At 36.4% G+C, this 16,896-nt stretch overlaps 1 protein-coding gene across 2 annotated transcripts in view; it reads left to right on the top strand.

Annotated features, from left to right (window-relative positions):
* LOC114648605 (MFS-type transporter SLC18B1-like) overlaps positions 1 to 16,896 on the top strand; it is a 56,756-nt gene that overhangs the window by 22,732 nt on the left and 17,128 nt on the right. The window contains exons 5-11 of one of the 2 annotated variants that reach the window (XM_028797732.2): positions 8,542 to 8,689; positions 10,281 to 10,437; positions 11,818 to 11,954; positions 12,873 to 12,974; positions 13,987 to 14,078; positions 14,929 to 15,024; positions 16,526 to 16,600. In XM_028797732.2, coding sequence (XP_028653565.2) covers positions 8,542 to 8,689; positions 10,281 to 10,437; positions 11,818 to 11,954; positions 12,873 to 12,974; positions 13,987 to 14,078; positions 14,929 to 15,024; positions 16,526 to 16,600 — 807 coding nt within the window. The remainder of the gene's footprint in view (positions 1 to 8,541; positions 8,690 to 10,280; positions 10,438 to 11,817; positions 11,955 to 12,872; positions 12,975 to 13,986; positions 14,079 to 14,928; positions 15,025 to 16,525; positions 16,601 to 16,896) is intronic. The other variant, XM_028797733.2, reaches the window with a different exon arrangement.

The raw sequence follows: 16,896 nt of genomic DNA, 5'->3' as shown, positions 1-16,896 counted from the left end.
AAGAAATAAGAGCATCCAACTCGACCAAGAATTTATTTGACAAAAACTACAGCAGCTGATGCTCTAATGGGCCATAGAGCCAAATTCAAAATAATTTGTTCAAAAGAGAATATGCAGAGAGAGATACTGTAAAGTGATTAACCGGTTGTTAAACAATTACACATTCTAATGTGTGGTTTTCCTATCTATTTTCAAACATCAAAGACTTTAATTAAATTGCCCTCACATGGACATGCTCCAAAGGTTTATAAGACTTTTTATTTCTTTACAACTGTCTAATTCCATGCTGTGTCAGTTTGAATGTCATAAAGTTTCAACATCTCCTTCAAGGACATTTGGCTGTATTAACATCAGAGCTGCAGCCTGGTGAATGTCTGAAATTGTGCATACAGTACATTAAAGAATATGTTATGTATTTTCCATCCATCCATTTTCCAACCTGCTGAATCCAAACACAGGGTCAAGGGGGACTGCTGGAGCCAATCCCAGCCAACACAGGGCACAAGGCAGGAACCAATCCTGGGCAGGGTGCCAACCCACCGCAGGACACACACAAACACACCAAGCACACACTAGGGCCAATTTAGAATCGCCAATCCACCTAATCTGCATGTCTTTGGATTGTTGGAGGAAACCGGAGCACCCGGAGGAAACCCACGCAGACACGGGGAGAACATGCAAACTCCACACAGGGAGGACCCAGGAAGCGAACCCAGGTCCCCAGGTCTCCCAACTGCGAGGCAGCAGCGCTACCCACTGCGCCACCGTGCCGCCCATGTTATGTATTTTTCAAGTTGAAATTATTTCTTCACAATCATGGCATATTTTATTTTAACACATGAAATTGCATTCTACAGTGAAGCATCTTTTAAAAATTTTAAAAAAAATAATTGACCTTCCTTTGTGTTTTATAATGGAGTTAATGGGTACCAAGGTCCCAGTTTGAGCCCTAAAAAGCCCTAAAAATGATCAATTATGTCCACTTTGAAGGCATGATAGTGACAGCAAAAGTAAACTAGAAATAATACATTTTATCCCTTATTCTTGGTACTGTTTTCTGGAGGTAAGGATATGTTTCTTCCTCTCTTCTCTGCTCACAGTGTGCATCGTAGGTGAAGTTATGACCCAAACTCTTCACCAAACTATGTTCTGCTAATTACCCTGCTGTTGCATCTGTGATTCTGGCTCTACCATAGTCTGTAATAACATTCAGATACTTTCTCAAATTATATGATTATCTTTTCCTAAATGACACCTATTATTTGCCTATTACATTCTGTGTTGTTATTTTAGTTAGGTTAAGGAGCAAGATTCTCACCGATTGACATCATAGTGTCAAAGAGTACATATGAGTTTCATTGTAATTTGTGCACGTAAGAATACACCGGAACTAAACTTATTATACTGCATGGTATCTATAATAATAAAAGGCAAAGCCCTCACTGACTGACTGACTCACTGACTCACTCATCACTAATTCTCCAACTTCCCGTGTAGGTGGAAGGCTGAAATTTGGCAGGCTCATTCCTTACAGCTTACTTACAAAAGTTAGGCAGGTTTCATTTCGAAATTCAAAGCGTAATGGTCATAACTGGAACATATTTTTTGTCCATACACTGTAATGGAGGAGGCGGAGTCACGTATCGCGTCATCACGCCTCCTACGTAATCACGTGAACTAAAAACAAGGAAGAGATTTACAGCACGAGTCACACGCGGGAACGAAGGTAAATGACGTTAATTTTTGACTGTCTTTTAATACTGTGTAAGCATACATATTAACACATGTGCAATTAAACGTGTGCATTTACGGGGTGATTTCTCAGGCTTAAAAGCTCACCTTTTATCAAACGCGGGAACAAAGGTAACTGACGTTGTTCACTGTCTTTTAATACTGTGTAACCATACATATTAACACATGTCCAATTAAACGTGTGCATTTACGCGGTGATTTCTCAGGCTTAAAAGCTCGCCTTTTACTAAAAAGGTAAATGCAAAACTATTTTCAATCAGTTTATTGAAACGCTCCCGTTAAGGATTGCAATAACATATTCGCGAGATAAAACAACGAAGTAGGGGGAAATGGAGGAACAGCCGCAAACAGCGAAGAGCAAAAAATTTATTAAACAATTGAGAACGGAGCGAGTTAAGCATACAAGCATGTTCATAAGGGAAACAAAGCACGGTGTAAAACGTAAGTTTAAATTAACTTTATAGAAACGCTCCCGCTGCGGATTGCAATAACATATTCGCGAGATAAAAGTTTAATGAGAAGACACGAGGTATAAACGAACCACACGCCGTGGCGCAACGTTAGGGGCAACAGTTTCAAACATTCTATGATCTGCTTCTCACAACTGAAAGACGGCACATGGCGGATGTTAGCCGACTTGCTGACCGCAACGTTAGGGGCTTCAACTATGGCGCTGACGCCATATCTCAGTGCCAACACTTTGCAGACTGTACTTAAAAGACACGCCCTCCTCACTGGACAGTTAAAAACACCAATCAAACTAACGATGACATCAAGTATTACCCAATCAAAACTAGGAAAGGAGGCATCTTCATAAAATGCGTGTGGGATGATTTGCATGAGACGCTGCTTTAAAAAAAAAATGATACAAAAAATACGGGATAAATCACGTCCAGTATTGATTCAAAACGGGACTCGCAATTTCATTCTCAAACGCGGCACGATTCCGTATTTTAAAGGACGGGTGGCAACCCTACAGTGCCAGGTAACCACCCATACAATCACATTGTGATTCAGACTAGGAATGCAATGAATGTAATTACTCCGATCTACATACAAGGCGAAAGTCTTGCAACATTCAAAGATGATGGTTTGGGATAACTACACCATACAACATAAAAGAGCTTATGAAGCCTTCAACCGAAAAAAGCAAGATCTCAGAGATCGTAAAAAAAAAAATAGGAGGTAATGTCGTTTTACTCGCTGTACATTTTACTGAAACATTACCAGTTATTCCACGTGGGAGACCAGCAGATGAACTCAACGCGTGTTTAAAATCCATGCTTCTCCCATGCTCGGTTATATGTCGCGTGTTCTCGGGTAGGTGCACCAAAAAATTTATACATTTAAGCATGTAATGGGCAAACAAAAAATGAGGTATACCCGAAGGCACTGCAGTAGTACTTAATGTAACTTTACTTCTTAAATTTTAATGTTTTACTGTTTAATGATTTATACGCTTCTTATATGTTGTTCAAATTCTTTTATCAAAATACCACTGACAGCGCAATGCACGATAACATGGAGTGAATACACCATACGCATCCGCCCACGGCTGCCCTGCTGTGCGCAGATAGGAGTTGATTCTACAATAAAATAAAATACACATAAAAAGAGTAAAACAATCATCACCCATAAACCGTGTGTGTGTGTATATATGTGTATATATATATGTTGATATGTGGATGTGTATATGTATATATATATATATATATATATATATGTAGATATGTATATATTTGTGTATATGTTTATGTATATATATGTTTATATGTGTGTGTGTGTATTTTATATATATAAAACACAGCAACACTCATAACAATGACAACACAATTACATTGACAATCATGTTACGTTATTTTTAAAATGTTTAATTTTTTTTCCATAACCTCTTTAACACACTACTTCTCCGCTGCGAAGCGCGGGTATTTTGCTAGTTTCTAATAAAAACCTAAGCTTTCTGAAAGAGCCAAACCACCTGAATGTCATATTTTCTTTGATGTGTCTTAGGCGCAAAAAAAAAAAAAACCTCAAAAATGGAAGTGGCATATTGTGCGATAGACCATATACTGTAGAAGTGCCACAAACCAACTGTCAGTTTTTTTTTGCTGAGGATATAGTAAATATAGAACCAATGACAACTTTTTTTTTAAATGAGCAAACTCACTGGCACTCACTGATGCTAATCAATCAATTAATACACAGGACGAACATTCAAACTCCATGTAGAAATTGACACTATGAGGTAGGAATGACAGCTCTGTGCTACCACTCTGTCTGTGCTAAAAAGTCTGTAAAAAAACATACTGTATTTAAAACTTCATGCAGCCTCCAGAGTTTTTAAACCCAGATTGTAATAGGATAAAAAAGAAATCTCAGTTATTAGCTTGGAAGATGGCCTTGCATCAGGGATGATTATACTCTTCTTGCAAAGTTTTTTAGTAAGTTGACCACTTTTGAGAAGATTTCCCATTGTTCCAGGACTTTTAGTATAGCTTACTCAATTGTCAAGGCATCAGTAATTTATTTTTTTCCAGTTGCCCTCAAGCATACTGTATCTTCTGTTAAGGGAAGAATTATATTTGGTGGGTAAGACCCAAGTTGGATCTAATTGTTTATTCACACCCTAAATATAATTTTAGTTAGATTGAAACAAGGAGACATTCATTTTTGTATGTGTACAATTAATGTAAGGGTGTGACTTTCCTTAATAAAGTATCAACGTTGTTAATATTTGCCCAATGTAGTGCCATTTATTTACGATTAGAAAGTGACAGTGTTTAATGTGAAAATCATCACAGAAGTCCATGCAGTTGACTTGGAACAGCTCTGAAGGGTGTATTTTACATGCTTTAACATCACTGGGACCATGAGTGATAAATTAGACAATGAGTACTCATGATATCATGTGCTGAAATTTTCTTTTTCTAGTTAAGATTCTGACTGCTGCATTTTGCACGAATTGTAACCGATTGATGTCTTTCTTAGGACATCCTGTTAGGAGCTCATTATAGTAATCAAGTCTACTAAAAACAGAAGTGTACTAATTTTCCTTTATCTTGTAAAGTTATAAGAGGTCTAACTTTTGCTATATTCCTTAAGTGAAAAATGCAGTCCAAGTAATCTAGTTTAATGTGCTATTTAAAGTTTAGGTCAGGGTCAGTGATTACACCTAAATTCTTTAGCTCCGCCTTGACTTAAATCTAAGTGATCAAGTTTTTTTTAATACCCTTGCAATTTCCATGTTTGCCAGTTACAAAGATCTCTGTTTTTTTCCTTATTTAGTCTAAGAAGGTTTCTACTTATCCAATCAGAAATACTGCTAAGACATTGGTTCATAGACCTAAGAGCATCAGGGTCATCAGGCACTATCAATAAGTAAAGCTTTGTGTCATCTGCATAGCTGTGGTAGCTCACCTTGTGCTTTGAGATAATCTGACCTAATGGATGCATGTAGATTGAAAAAGCAGCAGACCCAGAATAGATCATTGTGGTACACCATATAAAATATCATGGCTTTCTAAAGTACAATCACCACAACTAACAAGGAATTTACTACCTGTTAAATAAGACTGAAATCAATTTTAGATGCTGCCAGAGAGGCCCCCCATTGTCTAAGGCGATCTATAAGAATACTATGGTCTATGGTGTCAAATGCTACACTAAAGTCTAAGCGAACTAGAACAAGAACCTGCAAATCATTTACTATATTAACCAGTGCAGGTTCTGTACTATGATTTGTTCTAAAACTTGAGTGAAACTTGTCAAGAATAGAATGTTTATTCAAGTAATAATTTAGCTGCTTAAAAACTGTCCCTTCTAGAATTTTGCTTAAGAAAGGCAGGTTAGAAAGTTGTTGAAGACAGAGGGGTCGAGATTATTTTTCATGAGCAGTGTAGCAGTGCTGCATGACTTAAGCACTTTAGCTTCTGGCAATCCTCACTGTGGCCCTGATTGGATGTCTGAGGAAAGTGCATGGGCTGCTGGAGACAAGACCAGTCAGCGGGAGACTTAAAAGGAAGCCAGCTATACAATAAAAGAAGAGGCCAAATTGTTTGTGTCTCAATTCATCCGTCTGTCTTGTCAACTATACTCTCACTTGTGGATTATCATCTTTTCCTGGATCATCGCGCCTATATGGCTGTTTGGACTGTTTTGTACCTGCCTTTCATGTGAGTAGTGAGTCAGATTTATCATCGTGCTTCGTAAGAGGGAGTGCTTCCAAATCTTACCGCCTCTCACCACGTCAGGAATACCGGCAGGACTATCTATACATTACTTACAGCAAGATGTTCACTGGATCGTCATTTTTCTCCTTCAATTCACAACGCCTGCTGCTGTTGCTGCTGCATAGTGGACTGTGTTATGGACTTTGTTGTTTGTGTTTATTGTGTTTGTTGTTGTTTATATTTTGAGTTACTTTTGTGATCGCTGATCGGGGTGCTGGGGAGCGTTTGGTTTAGTTTAATATTTAGTTTGATTTTTCCTTCTATTTTTTATTTAATAGACTCATTTTAATTATTGTTCAAGCCCAGGGATTTAACAACAGCAGTCTTTAGACAGTCAGGGAAGACCCCGTATCTAATGATGAGTTCACTGTGTCAAGTACTCCATCAATTAGGGCATCAGAGACTTCATTGAAAAACCCTGTTGGCACTGGGTCAAGGACATAAGTGGAGGGTTCCAGCTGAAAGATTAATCTACATAGTTCAGGTGGTTCTATTCCAGTAAAAAAAATTAACTGAAAAGGGCCTGCTGGGGTTCAACGGAATTAACTTTGGACAGATGTACTATATTATTTCTAATATTATTTATTTTATATTTAAAAAAAATGGTGAGATGTGCTCAGATTTTCTTTTTCCTGGTTAAGATTCTTGCTGCTGTATTTTGAACTAACTGCAATCAGTTGATGTATTTCTTAGGTAGTCTTGTTAGGACAGTATTACTGTAATCTAGTTGACTAAAAACAAAATTGTTAATTAATTTTTCAGCATCTTGTAATGTTATAAGAGGTCTAATTTTTGCAATATTTCTTAAGTGAAAAAATGCAGTCCTAGTAATATATTTAATGTATAATTTAAAGTTTAAATCCAAGTCCATGATCACACTTAAGTTCTTAAGTTCTGCCTTGACTTTGAGTGCCATGGGGTCAAGTTTATTTCTAAGATCTTTACTATTTCCATTTTTCCCAACAAATAAAAATTCTGGATTTTCCTTATTTAGATTGAGAAAATTCATCCATTCAGTAATACAACATAGACATTGGATCAAAGGGCACAGAGAGTCTGGGTAATCGGGTGCTATAGATTTCTACTTATCCAATCAGAAATACTGCTAAGACATTGGTTCATAGACCTAAGAGCATCAGGGTCATCAGGCACTATCAATAAGTAAATCTGTGTGTCATCTGCATAACTGTATTAGCTCACCTTTGTTTTGAAATAATCTAGCCTAATGGGAGCATGTAAATTGAAAATAAAAGTTGGCCTATAATATATCCTTGTGGTTTGCCATATAAACTATCATGGATCCATGAGCTACAGTCACCATAACTAAAAAAATTTCCTGTCTGTTAAATGAGACTGAAACCAGTTTAGGACATTACCATAAATTGGTTAAGACTATTAATAATAATGCTGTGGTCTATCACCCCAAAGAGAGAGGCTTGTCAGCTTCTTAAAGAAAAGATTGTCAGATTTCAGACCCAAACCAAAAAACAAGACAGAAGAGACGAATGCACTTAGTTTTGAAGAAAGGTGTAACCTCTGGTTATTGGATAAAAGTAATTTTCAGTTACAGGTCTAGTACCTGCTTATAGGTGCATTGTTTTGTCCATTACATCCAGCCAAAGTTCAGTTTGTGGTTACAAGCCTAAAATGTGAATGCACATTTGGGTGCCTTTTTTGTCTGAAAGTGTCTCTGCAGAGTTGTCAGCTCAACTCTGGTTTGCACCTCTGCTATCAGATGAAGTACAAAGCTGAGTGCAGGTAGAGCTGCAGTTTAGCCATTCACTCTAAAATACAGGTGAGGGTGAACCTTAATTTCTGTATTCCTGTTAACTATGTTGTCTTAACAGGTCTTGTGTGCTACTACAAAGCCTAGCAAAATGGGTAATTCTCAGTTTGCCCTACACCAGCTTTAAACATACATTGTCAAACTAACTCAATTCAATGCTAAGCTGGAGAGGGCTGGAGCTGTCATTGACTGACCACTCAGTCTGAACTGGACTAATATTCTTAAAGATGTAGTCTCTCTTGAATGGAAATGTGCTTTACATTTAAATGTGTTTGCATTAATTTTTAGAATGCTAGTAAATGGTTTTTGAAATGCATGCCACAAGAAGAATTTTACTTTGTATACCTCAGCCATTTTTTCGCTCATTCCTGGTTGCAAAGATTGTAAATTAATTGTACTTCTGACAATGAGTTTGGCTCACTTATTGATTCTGACAAAAGATAGGATTGATTTACTGGTATTGACTTAAAAAAAAGCCATCTTCTAACATGTATTTTATCTGCCCTTTTGGCCTGCCAATTTCCACCTCTTGCCAGTATAATACTGTACATTATTGGATATTGATGTTTTATTCTATTAACAGCCATTGTGAACTTTACATGCCGGGAACATGAATAAAATGTCCATAAATGGAATTTTGGTAATGTGTCTGTTACTGTCCCTGCACCATTTTTAAATGCCCTTATACATGTTTTTGAATTCTTTATTTAATTGAATTAACATTTAAAAAAAATGTACAATTACATCTGCTTTTCATGTTTTGGTTTATTCTAGTCTGCTTGATAAAATCCCAAATGAAATACCTTTTATATTGATGTGCATTATAATAAGATCCATAGATGCTGTTGGCTTTGCTGCTTCAATGACCTCATCTTTTGCCATCATTGCCAAGGCTTTTCCAAATAATATAGCAACAGTATTGGTGAGTAAAAAAACTTAAACGTAAAGTTGGTGTACAAGATGTTAACCTGTTTTGAGCATTAGCGTTAGCAAATTTAACACTTATCTGTATGTTAAAAACTTAATGTAATTTTGAAACATTTGAATAACAAAATGCTTGAAATATACATTTTTGAAAGTGTTAACTGAGTAGGTAATGGGCTAATAAGCATATGAGCAGATGTTAGGAACTGAATTAATCCAATCATTTTAGTCACATGAAGTTTGCTTTGTGTTATTTGGTTTCTTCTTTTTGTTTACATTTGTTTTCAAAAGTTAAATCATTGTCTTAATTGCAGTAGTGTTTTAAAATGATCCATTAATTTATTAAGCATACTTTAGAATCTGTAATAAGCCTGAGACCATTAATGTGTCAGTCTAGCAACAACTCTACTTCCCTGTCTTATAAAAGTATATTTTTTTGCTAATTGGTTTATCATTGTAAATAGCTATGTCCAAGTTCAAAATAAATTATCACATATACAGTAGAATTCTTACGTGTCTAACGAACATGCAACATGTCACCATTCTCTGATCAGCAGATATTATCAGTCAAAAGTGGACCTTACCTTGAAACCTCTGTTTTGGATATCATTACTTATTGAATATTTTTTATGTATCTGAAAATCTAAAAAACACTAATAGCTTTATTTGGTTTTGCCTTGATATCCACAAAGTTATAATTTTTAGAATAAAAACTTATGTTGGGTTCTTCAGGTAGCTAAAATCAAACTGAAAGCATGGTGTCCAGCATGCAATAAGAAATTAAGTGTTAACTTATTTTGATAATGTTAGACTGTTGAAAAAAGTGATCATTTTGCTGAGTAAATGTTGAGTGGGGACTTATCTCAGCCTCCCATCACAGATTAGCCCTTCTCTCCTGTAATATCTAATTAATGGTGTGTCACATTGGCATCACTGAATTCAACTGCATTCTATAGTATTGTATCAACTCCCCTGTATATTCTGTTAATTTTTTCATTTATTTTCCTGTGTTTTATTATCACACTAGCCACGTTACCTGTCAAAGACACGTAATAGCATAAAGTTACAACTATTTGATATGTATTGCCCAAAAATGTACCTTCAGGTCTTTTCCTCTCTTGACTGGTGCTCTCTTTGTTGAGTGCGTTCCCGTAAAGCCTGCCTCACAAATTTTGTCAATTTGAGGCACCTTGCTTACTTCCTGTCCTCTTGTATACTTTCCATCTTCGAAGACAACTCAATGCATGTCTTCTATGCCAATGTCGGCCCATGACTCTGTTGGTGTTTAAATAGTAACACAGATTTCATAAGAATACATATATAATTTGGTTCACTGTAATCTTGTAATCTGTACCATTCTTGTACAAATTATTTGGTTTTTTTTTTATTTCTTTCTTTTGAAAGGATCCTTAGAATTTTGTTTTCACTTTCACATTTTAGTGTTAATCCCTGGCAAAGAAGCCATTAGGAGGGGCTAAAGAATTACTGTAGTCACAGTACTTTGCAAAGTTGTTGCACTAAACTGGTTTATCCATCCATCCATTTTCCAACCCGCTATATCCTAACTACATTTTTTTTTTAAATTTCAGGGATGCTTAGAGATTTTTTCAGGTCTTGGACTTATACTGGGCCCTCCATTAGGTGGTTTTCTTTACCAGTCCTTTGGTTATGAGATTCCATTCATTGTGCTGGGACTTGTTCTCATATTGATGGTGCCTCTGAACATTTATGTTTTGCCGTCCTATGGTAAGCATACCTCTTGCAATGAAACTGGGCATTCTTTACTAATTACCATTTTATACATCAGAATCAGGATTCACTTTATTGTACATAGATATTGAGTAAAAACTCAAACCTGGTAAGCCAGAGTAACTGCACGTAGAAAGGAAACTGGACATATTGTTTTATCTTTCACTACTTGAAGGCATTTATAGGAGGGATGTCTTTGGAACAGGTGGTACTCTGGGTGAGTGAGATCAGCAAGGATCTTTGTGGCAGACTTCCTTACCCTGGATTCCTAAAGGGATTGAATGGGTGGTAACTTGTAGCCTATGTTTTCATAGGTTATGATGATGCACTGCAGAGGCAGCACCTCACCTGACAGTTATATATGAGGCCAGAATAGACTTGATGATGGCTGTTTAGAAATGGACCAATATTGCTTGGGATAGATTGAATTTTTCAGCTGGTGCAAAAACAACAGCACAGTGCCTAGAAACTTAAATGACTGTTGTCCCAATGGCTGAACCATTTAGAACACATGATAGGCAAGAAGGTATCTGTTTTCTGAAATCTATGTTTCATCTTCCGAGTGTTTTGAATGTTAAGGTCCAAATGTTCTGCCTGTTCTTGTCTGTATATGGACTTATTGTTTGAAATAAGGATTATTAGTGTGATGTCATCTGTACATTTAAGAAGTCTGACAGATGAATCACCACAGGTACAAACATTTGTATATAGTGAGAAGAGTAGTCGGGAAAGCATACGACCCTGTGGTTTAGCAGTACAAATTGTTAAAGGTTCAGATATATGTTTGCCTAATCACCTGTACTGTTTCCTATCTGTAAGAATGTCTATAATCCAATGGCTGATTGAACTGGGTGAGTTTCTTATCTAGGAGTTCTGGGATGATTGTACTGAAAGCAGAGCCTAAATCCACAAACAAGATCTTCACGTATGCCCCTGGCTTATCATTTTGTTGGTAAATAAATATGTTTCAGATGTCAAGCTTTGACTTACTGTATGTGTCTTGTTTACTAATCAACCTCTATAACCTCTGTTCTTTATTTTGGGAAATAAAATTAACAATTGTAACACTTTTCTGCTCATGCCATATCTGAGGAAAATAGGGCTTTGCTGTGTGTAATACAAATAAGGAACCCTACAAACTGTATATATGTACTGTATATACATGTATGCACTGTAAAATGCAAAAGCACCACAGTTACATAATTTGGATTTTTGAAAACTATGTAATCAGCTTTTCTTAAACACTTAAAGCACTGTACAATTGCAGAAAGTTTATTTTTTCAGTAATATTTCAGAGTAAAATGTATTGGCCACACTGAATATACCTCACCTAAATCTATAAGGAGTAAAAAAAGTTTTTATTGCTTTGATTTGCAGATGCTACACCAAGCAGTGGTTCTTTTTGGAGGCTCTTTACCCAGCCAAAAGTTTTGCTTCTTTGCTTTTTGTTATTTTCCATGAGTTCATGTCTCAGTTTTCTGGACCCATCTATATCACTTTTTGTCATTGAAAAGGTATGAACTATTGTCCAACCAACAGAATATCAGGGGCTGTAATCTATGATCAGAGTATTTTAATGAAACTAAAGCACCCTGAACATGCAATGTATAATAATGAAAATCCTCTGAAGTATGTGCACAAACTAAACTTGCTCTACACTCTTCAGAGTAACAGAAATCTGGAGCCTACACTGGCAGCATTTAGGTTAAGGCAGGAACCAACCCCATATATCCCTATAAAAGGGACAATTTAGAGTCACCATTTAACATAACTTTCTTGCCTTTAGAATGGGAGAAAGCCATACCTAAAGAATACTCCTGGTTAAATGTGGGAATAATATACATATCTACAAAGAGAGGTATCAGGTAGTAGATCCTAGATCCCTTGGAAAAAGGAGGCGTCATTACTGACAGTTGTACCACAATAACATATCAAGAAAATACAGGTATAGAGTAGTCACATGCCATAATTTTAAATATCTATAGACTTACCATATGCCGCTAACATGTGTAACATTCAGAACCATTCAGGAAAACCATGCTCATACCGTATGATCATGTGAAATGCAATGAAAGCAGACTGTGTTAGCTTATGTTGGTGTCAAGTATTCAGCATCGTAAGCTTGAGTTCCACTTTTGAAGTAACGTGTGGGCAGCAGTCAAGGAGACACATGCTGCTGTGGATGTTTGTCCCAGTCTGTGATGGATCGGTAAGGTGTTGATTGATTAGTAGCATTTGTTGCACTTTTCTTCTTTCAGACCAGCTGATAGCACAAATAGAACAGTGAAATTTACTGTAAAGTACAAATACAAATCTGAAACCTATAAATGTCCCCAAATCCATGAAATTGACTGGGCAATTAATTTTCTAGTTAAGAACATTTTGCAATTATTTATGATAGTAATTTTTTTTTATTTTCTCTTTCTTTGCAGTTTAACTTGCCTGTTGGGCATGTAGGACTAGTATTCCTTGGTTTAGAATTATCTTACTGTTTGTCTTCACCTTTGCTGGGCATTGTTAGCGATAAAATGCCTGTAAGTATAAACAATGTATCTTTTTAGCTCTGATTGCTATCAATTTTACATTCACACATGTTAAAATAATATATTACATAATAGAAAGCACATCTATATCTACAGGATAAGTTTAATTTACTCTTTTGATATTTTCTGTAATTTTTAGATACTTTGAAAGCCTCTCTCTTTCTCTGTAGTGCCTAGATCCTTCTACATTATTTTATTTCATCCATCCATTCATTTCTGAGCCCACTTGTTTTGCTATGAATTCTATCCCAGAAGTATTGAGCAGCATGGGTGCTTCTACGCTTGATGTCAGTACATTTCAGGACACACTCACACAGAAACTTACATTCACTCATGGAGGGACAATTTCAGATCATTGGTCATTCTAGCATGCATGTCTTTAAGATGGTGGAGGAAAGCAGAATACCCCCTTCTCCAAAGATACACACACGTAACTGGGAGAGCACTTTCAAAGCAGTGCCAAAGCCAGTATTCAGAATGTGAGGAAATGTGAAGATGCAGTTCTAAACACAGGGCCACCTTACTGGTTTCTGACTCGTTTCTACCTCTTTCTACCACTGAGTGCTCTGTGACCTTGAGCACATCATTTACCTTTTCAGATCTCTATATATGTATAAACTGAATGTAAGTTGGGAGCATGCACTGATAGCACATTGCCACACCCACCACATGATGAACCACCTGGATTGGGACCCAAGTCCGGGGGATGACACTTCAGCACCACAGTGGAACAGTGAATAACATTTTTCTCAATAAAAACATTCATAAACATCATTTCTAAAAGTGCCGGTGCAGGTTATATTAATTGGCTGTCTATATGGAGTTTACATGTTGAATGTATAGTTTATTAATGTATGAGTATGTGTGTTTCCTGTCATAGATTAACTTGCCATACTGGGCAGCTTTTGCTTCCTGGTTAGGCTTCAACTGTCCTAGAAAGGAGACAAGTGTGACATGAATGAATGTGTTATGTTGTTAACATAAATCTTAATTTTCTTTACAGAAAAGTAGAATATGGTTTATGGTGATTGGTGGCATCGCAACAGCACTTGTCTATTGTTTTCTGGGACCTGCTCCATTTCTTCATTTAAAAAGGTTGTGTATAGGTGGTAGGATATCACTCATACGTAATATTTTCATAACACTGCTTACATGAGATTAATGAAGAAGGGCAACTTAAATAATGGAATTTGTTTACTGTAGTTTCTTTAGATACTTGACAAACATGAGATTAGAGAGTGTTTAACTTTCTTTACTTTATCAAGACAAGTTTTTTGTTGGGAGCTGCAGACCACCCTGGCAACAACAACAGTGAAGCAGCCCCTTGTGAAGTAGAAGACACTAGTCTGCAGGCCCTCACACACACATGCACACACACACAAACACATATAACACCATAGGCAGCATTTGTTTTAGTAAATGTCCCGTTTATATTAATTATTAATATAGAAAAAGTTACTTGAAAAGTATGGCATTTTAATGTTTCTAAATTAGGGTAATTATCTTTAGTCCACTTGCTTGTAGTGTATATTTATTTCATCTGGAAGGAGATTTGTCTGATTCAGAGATCTAATATATAATGTCAATCTTTTCATTATGATGTAATATATCTAATAAAAATTACTGCTATAAACAGGGCATAATATTTATAAAATTAGGAGACTTTTTAGTTACAAAGTGAAAGGTTCCTGCGCATATATCAAAGGGTCACTCCTTCTAAGGTATCATAGCTTCATTTACAAGAATATGGTGGTCATACAGCATTGGGGATCTGGCTGTCAAACACTACACCAGGTGAAGGTGTTTTAACTTGTGCCTTGTTTATTCATCATGTCTGTAACAAGGGGTGGTAATGGGCCAGAGTTCATAATTTCAATCACAGATGTGTTCATTCTAAACATTGCTGACCTCTTACGTCTGCTCTTTCTTTTGTGTTATGTTTCAGCCAGCTATGGCTGTTTGTCTTGATGCTGGCCCTGCTGGGATTTTCCATTAGTATGACTTGCATCCCCACCCTTCCAGAAATTTTCAAGTGCTCATAGTAAGTATCTTGAATGTGAACATCTTGAAGTTGGTATTACAATCACTGCCAACAGGATTATATGGTGCCATTTCTATCGCATAAAAATTTTCTAAAAAATGATTTTCTATGGTTGATAAAATATCACTAAAATCTCATGGCACTCTTTCTGTGCTGGAGCTGTGCTTTCTAATGTCTTCTTTTACTAAATGGTGAGGGACTAGAACAACAGTAACTGATGCCTTTCCACAAACAAAGTCCATCATTTCAGACAGTTTTTTTAAAGATGGCCTGTGAATTTTAATATTGTCTTTGCCTATTTTTGTTGTTAGTTTCTTGTCAGTGGGTTCCAGTTGTGCTGTAGTATTTATAGTAAGGTATATAAATTTCATGTGTTGCACAGCACTAGTTCCAGAATTAAATGTGTTTGATTTTTGTACAGATTTGCCTTACTGCATTTAGTTGGAATATTATTCTGTTGAAATTACAGATTTGTTTTGTTTTTTTTCCTTATCTTTATATTGGCAAGAGTATGCCACGTCAAAATCCCTAAGTTAGTGTTTTTACAATTTCATTTCAGTAAGAGACACAGTCCAAAGACATGCAGGAAAGGTGCATTGGTGATCCTAAATTGTCCCTAGTGTGTGCTTGGTGTGTGGGGGTGTGTGTGTGTGCCCTGCAGTGGGCTGGCGCCCTGCCCGGGATTTGTTCCTGCCTTGTGCCCTGTGCTAGCTGGGATTGGCTCCAGCAGACCCCCGTGACCCTGTGTTAGGATGTAGCGGGTTGGACAATGACTGACTGACTGACAAAACAAAAAGGTATTGAATAAGATGTCACTTTAACTGTTCAGCAACAATAATAACATGGTCAAAAATATGTAAAATCCACAAACAAGTTAAGCGCCTTATAGAGCAATTTTCAGCAGTTGCCATCATTTGCATAATCTTAGTTGTGGTTTGATTTTTGCAACATGTCATAGCTTCTCCAGGTTACAGAGTATTCTTTTTTTTTGTTTGTTACACAGGAAAGCAGAGGCAATGCTGGTAGAATGGATTACCTGGTTGTTTTTCATCTTTCTTTGCAACACTGTGCTCCGTGTTAATTGGTTGCCAAAATGTGTTGACTTTGTGATAATTATCACAGTGCAATAACAAATTGTAAACAGCGTGTCATACCATGCAATTTCTGGTTATGGGTTATGTAATCTGACATTCTGTTGGTAACAAGATTCAGCGACTGCATTTGTTAAATGTGACATGCTCACCAACTCAAAGTTGGGTTATGTGATGCTAGAATTAAATATAAACCTTCATACACAGGTGGTCTGGAAGTAATGTTAAGCCACTTTGTTCCAACCCCATGGCACAAATTTAGCCATAAATCTTATGTAATAGTTTCTTTCCCATTTTATTGCATTTGGGTGTGACTGATTTTGTCATCAATGGTTAGATTGTTGTAAGATATTAATTTTTTTACTGTGAATCTATTTGTATTTTACGAGTGATTCTATTCTTTATTACAGTGAACATGGATTTCCAGATGACTTAAGCACTCTGGGCATTGTGTCTGGTATGTACGGTGCAGTATGGTCTTCTGGGTAAGTTCTCAATTATGTCAATTTTATGTTGTGTTCAAGTCATCTAAAATACACCCTTGATCTTAAGCCTTAATTCTCAAACAGTTCATAGTCATGTTACTGTATGTTTATCCCCAGGAAAACAAGCCAATTTTTTTTCAGCCAAAAAAACTAAAGTTTGTTACATGTAACAAAAATGTATAAATATCAAAACATCAATGCTGTAAGAATGCATGTCTAGTGTTCACTGATATAGTGATACATATTTAATACAAATTCTTCATGTGATATGGTTTGAAATAGTCACCAACGCGCAG

This window comes from Erpetoichthys calabaricus, chromosome 3 (assembly GCF_900747795.2).
Source record: "Erpetoichthys calabaricus chromosome 3, fErpCal1.3, whole genome shotgun sequence".
Lineage (NCBI taxonomy): Eukaryota > Metazoa > Chordata > Cladistia > Polypteriformes > Polypteridae > Erpetoichthys > Erpetoichthys calabaricus.
Note: the sequence above shows the minus strand (reverse complement) of the source record. Positions and strands in the feature narration are given on the sequence as shown.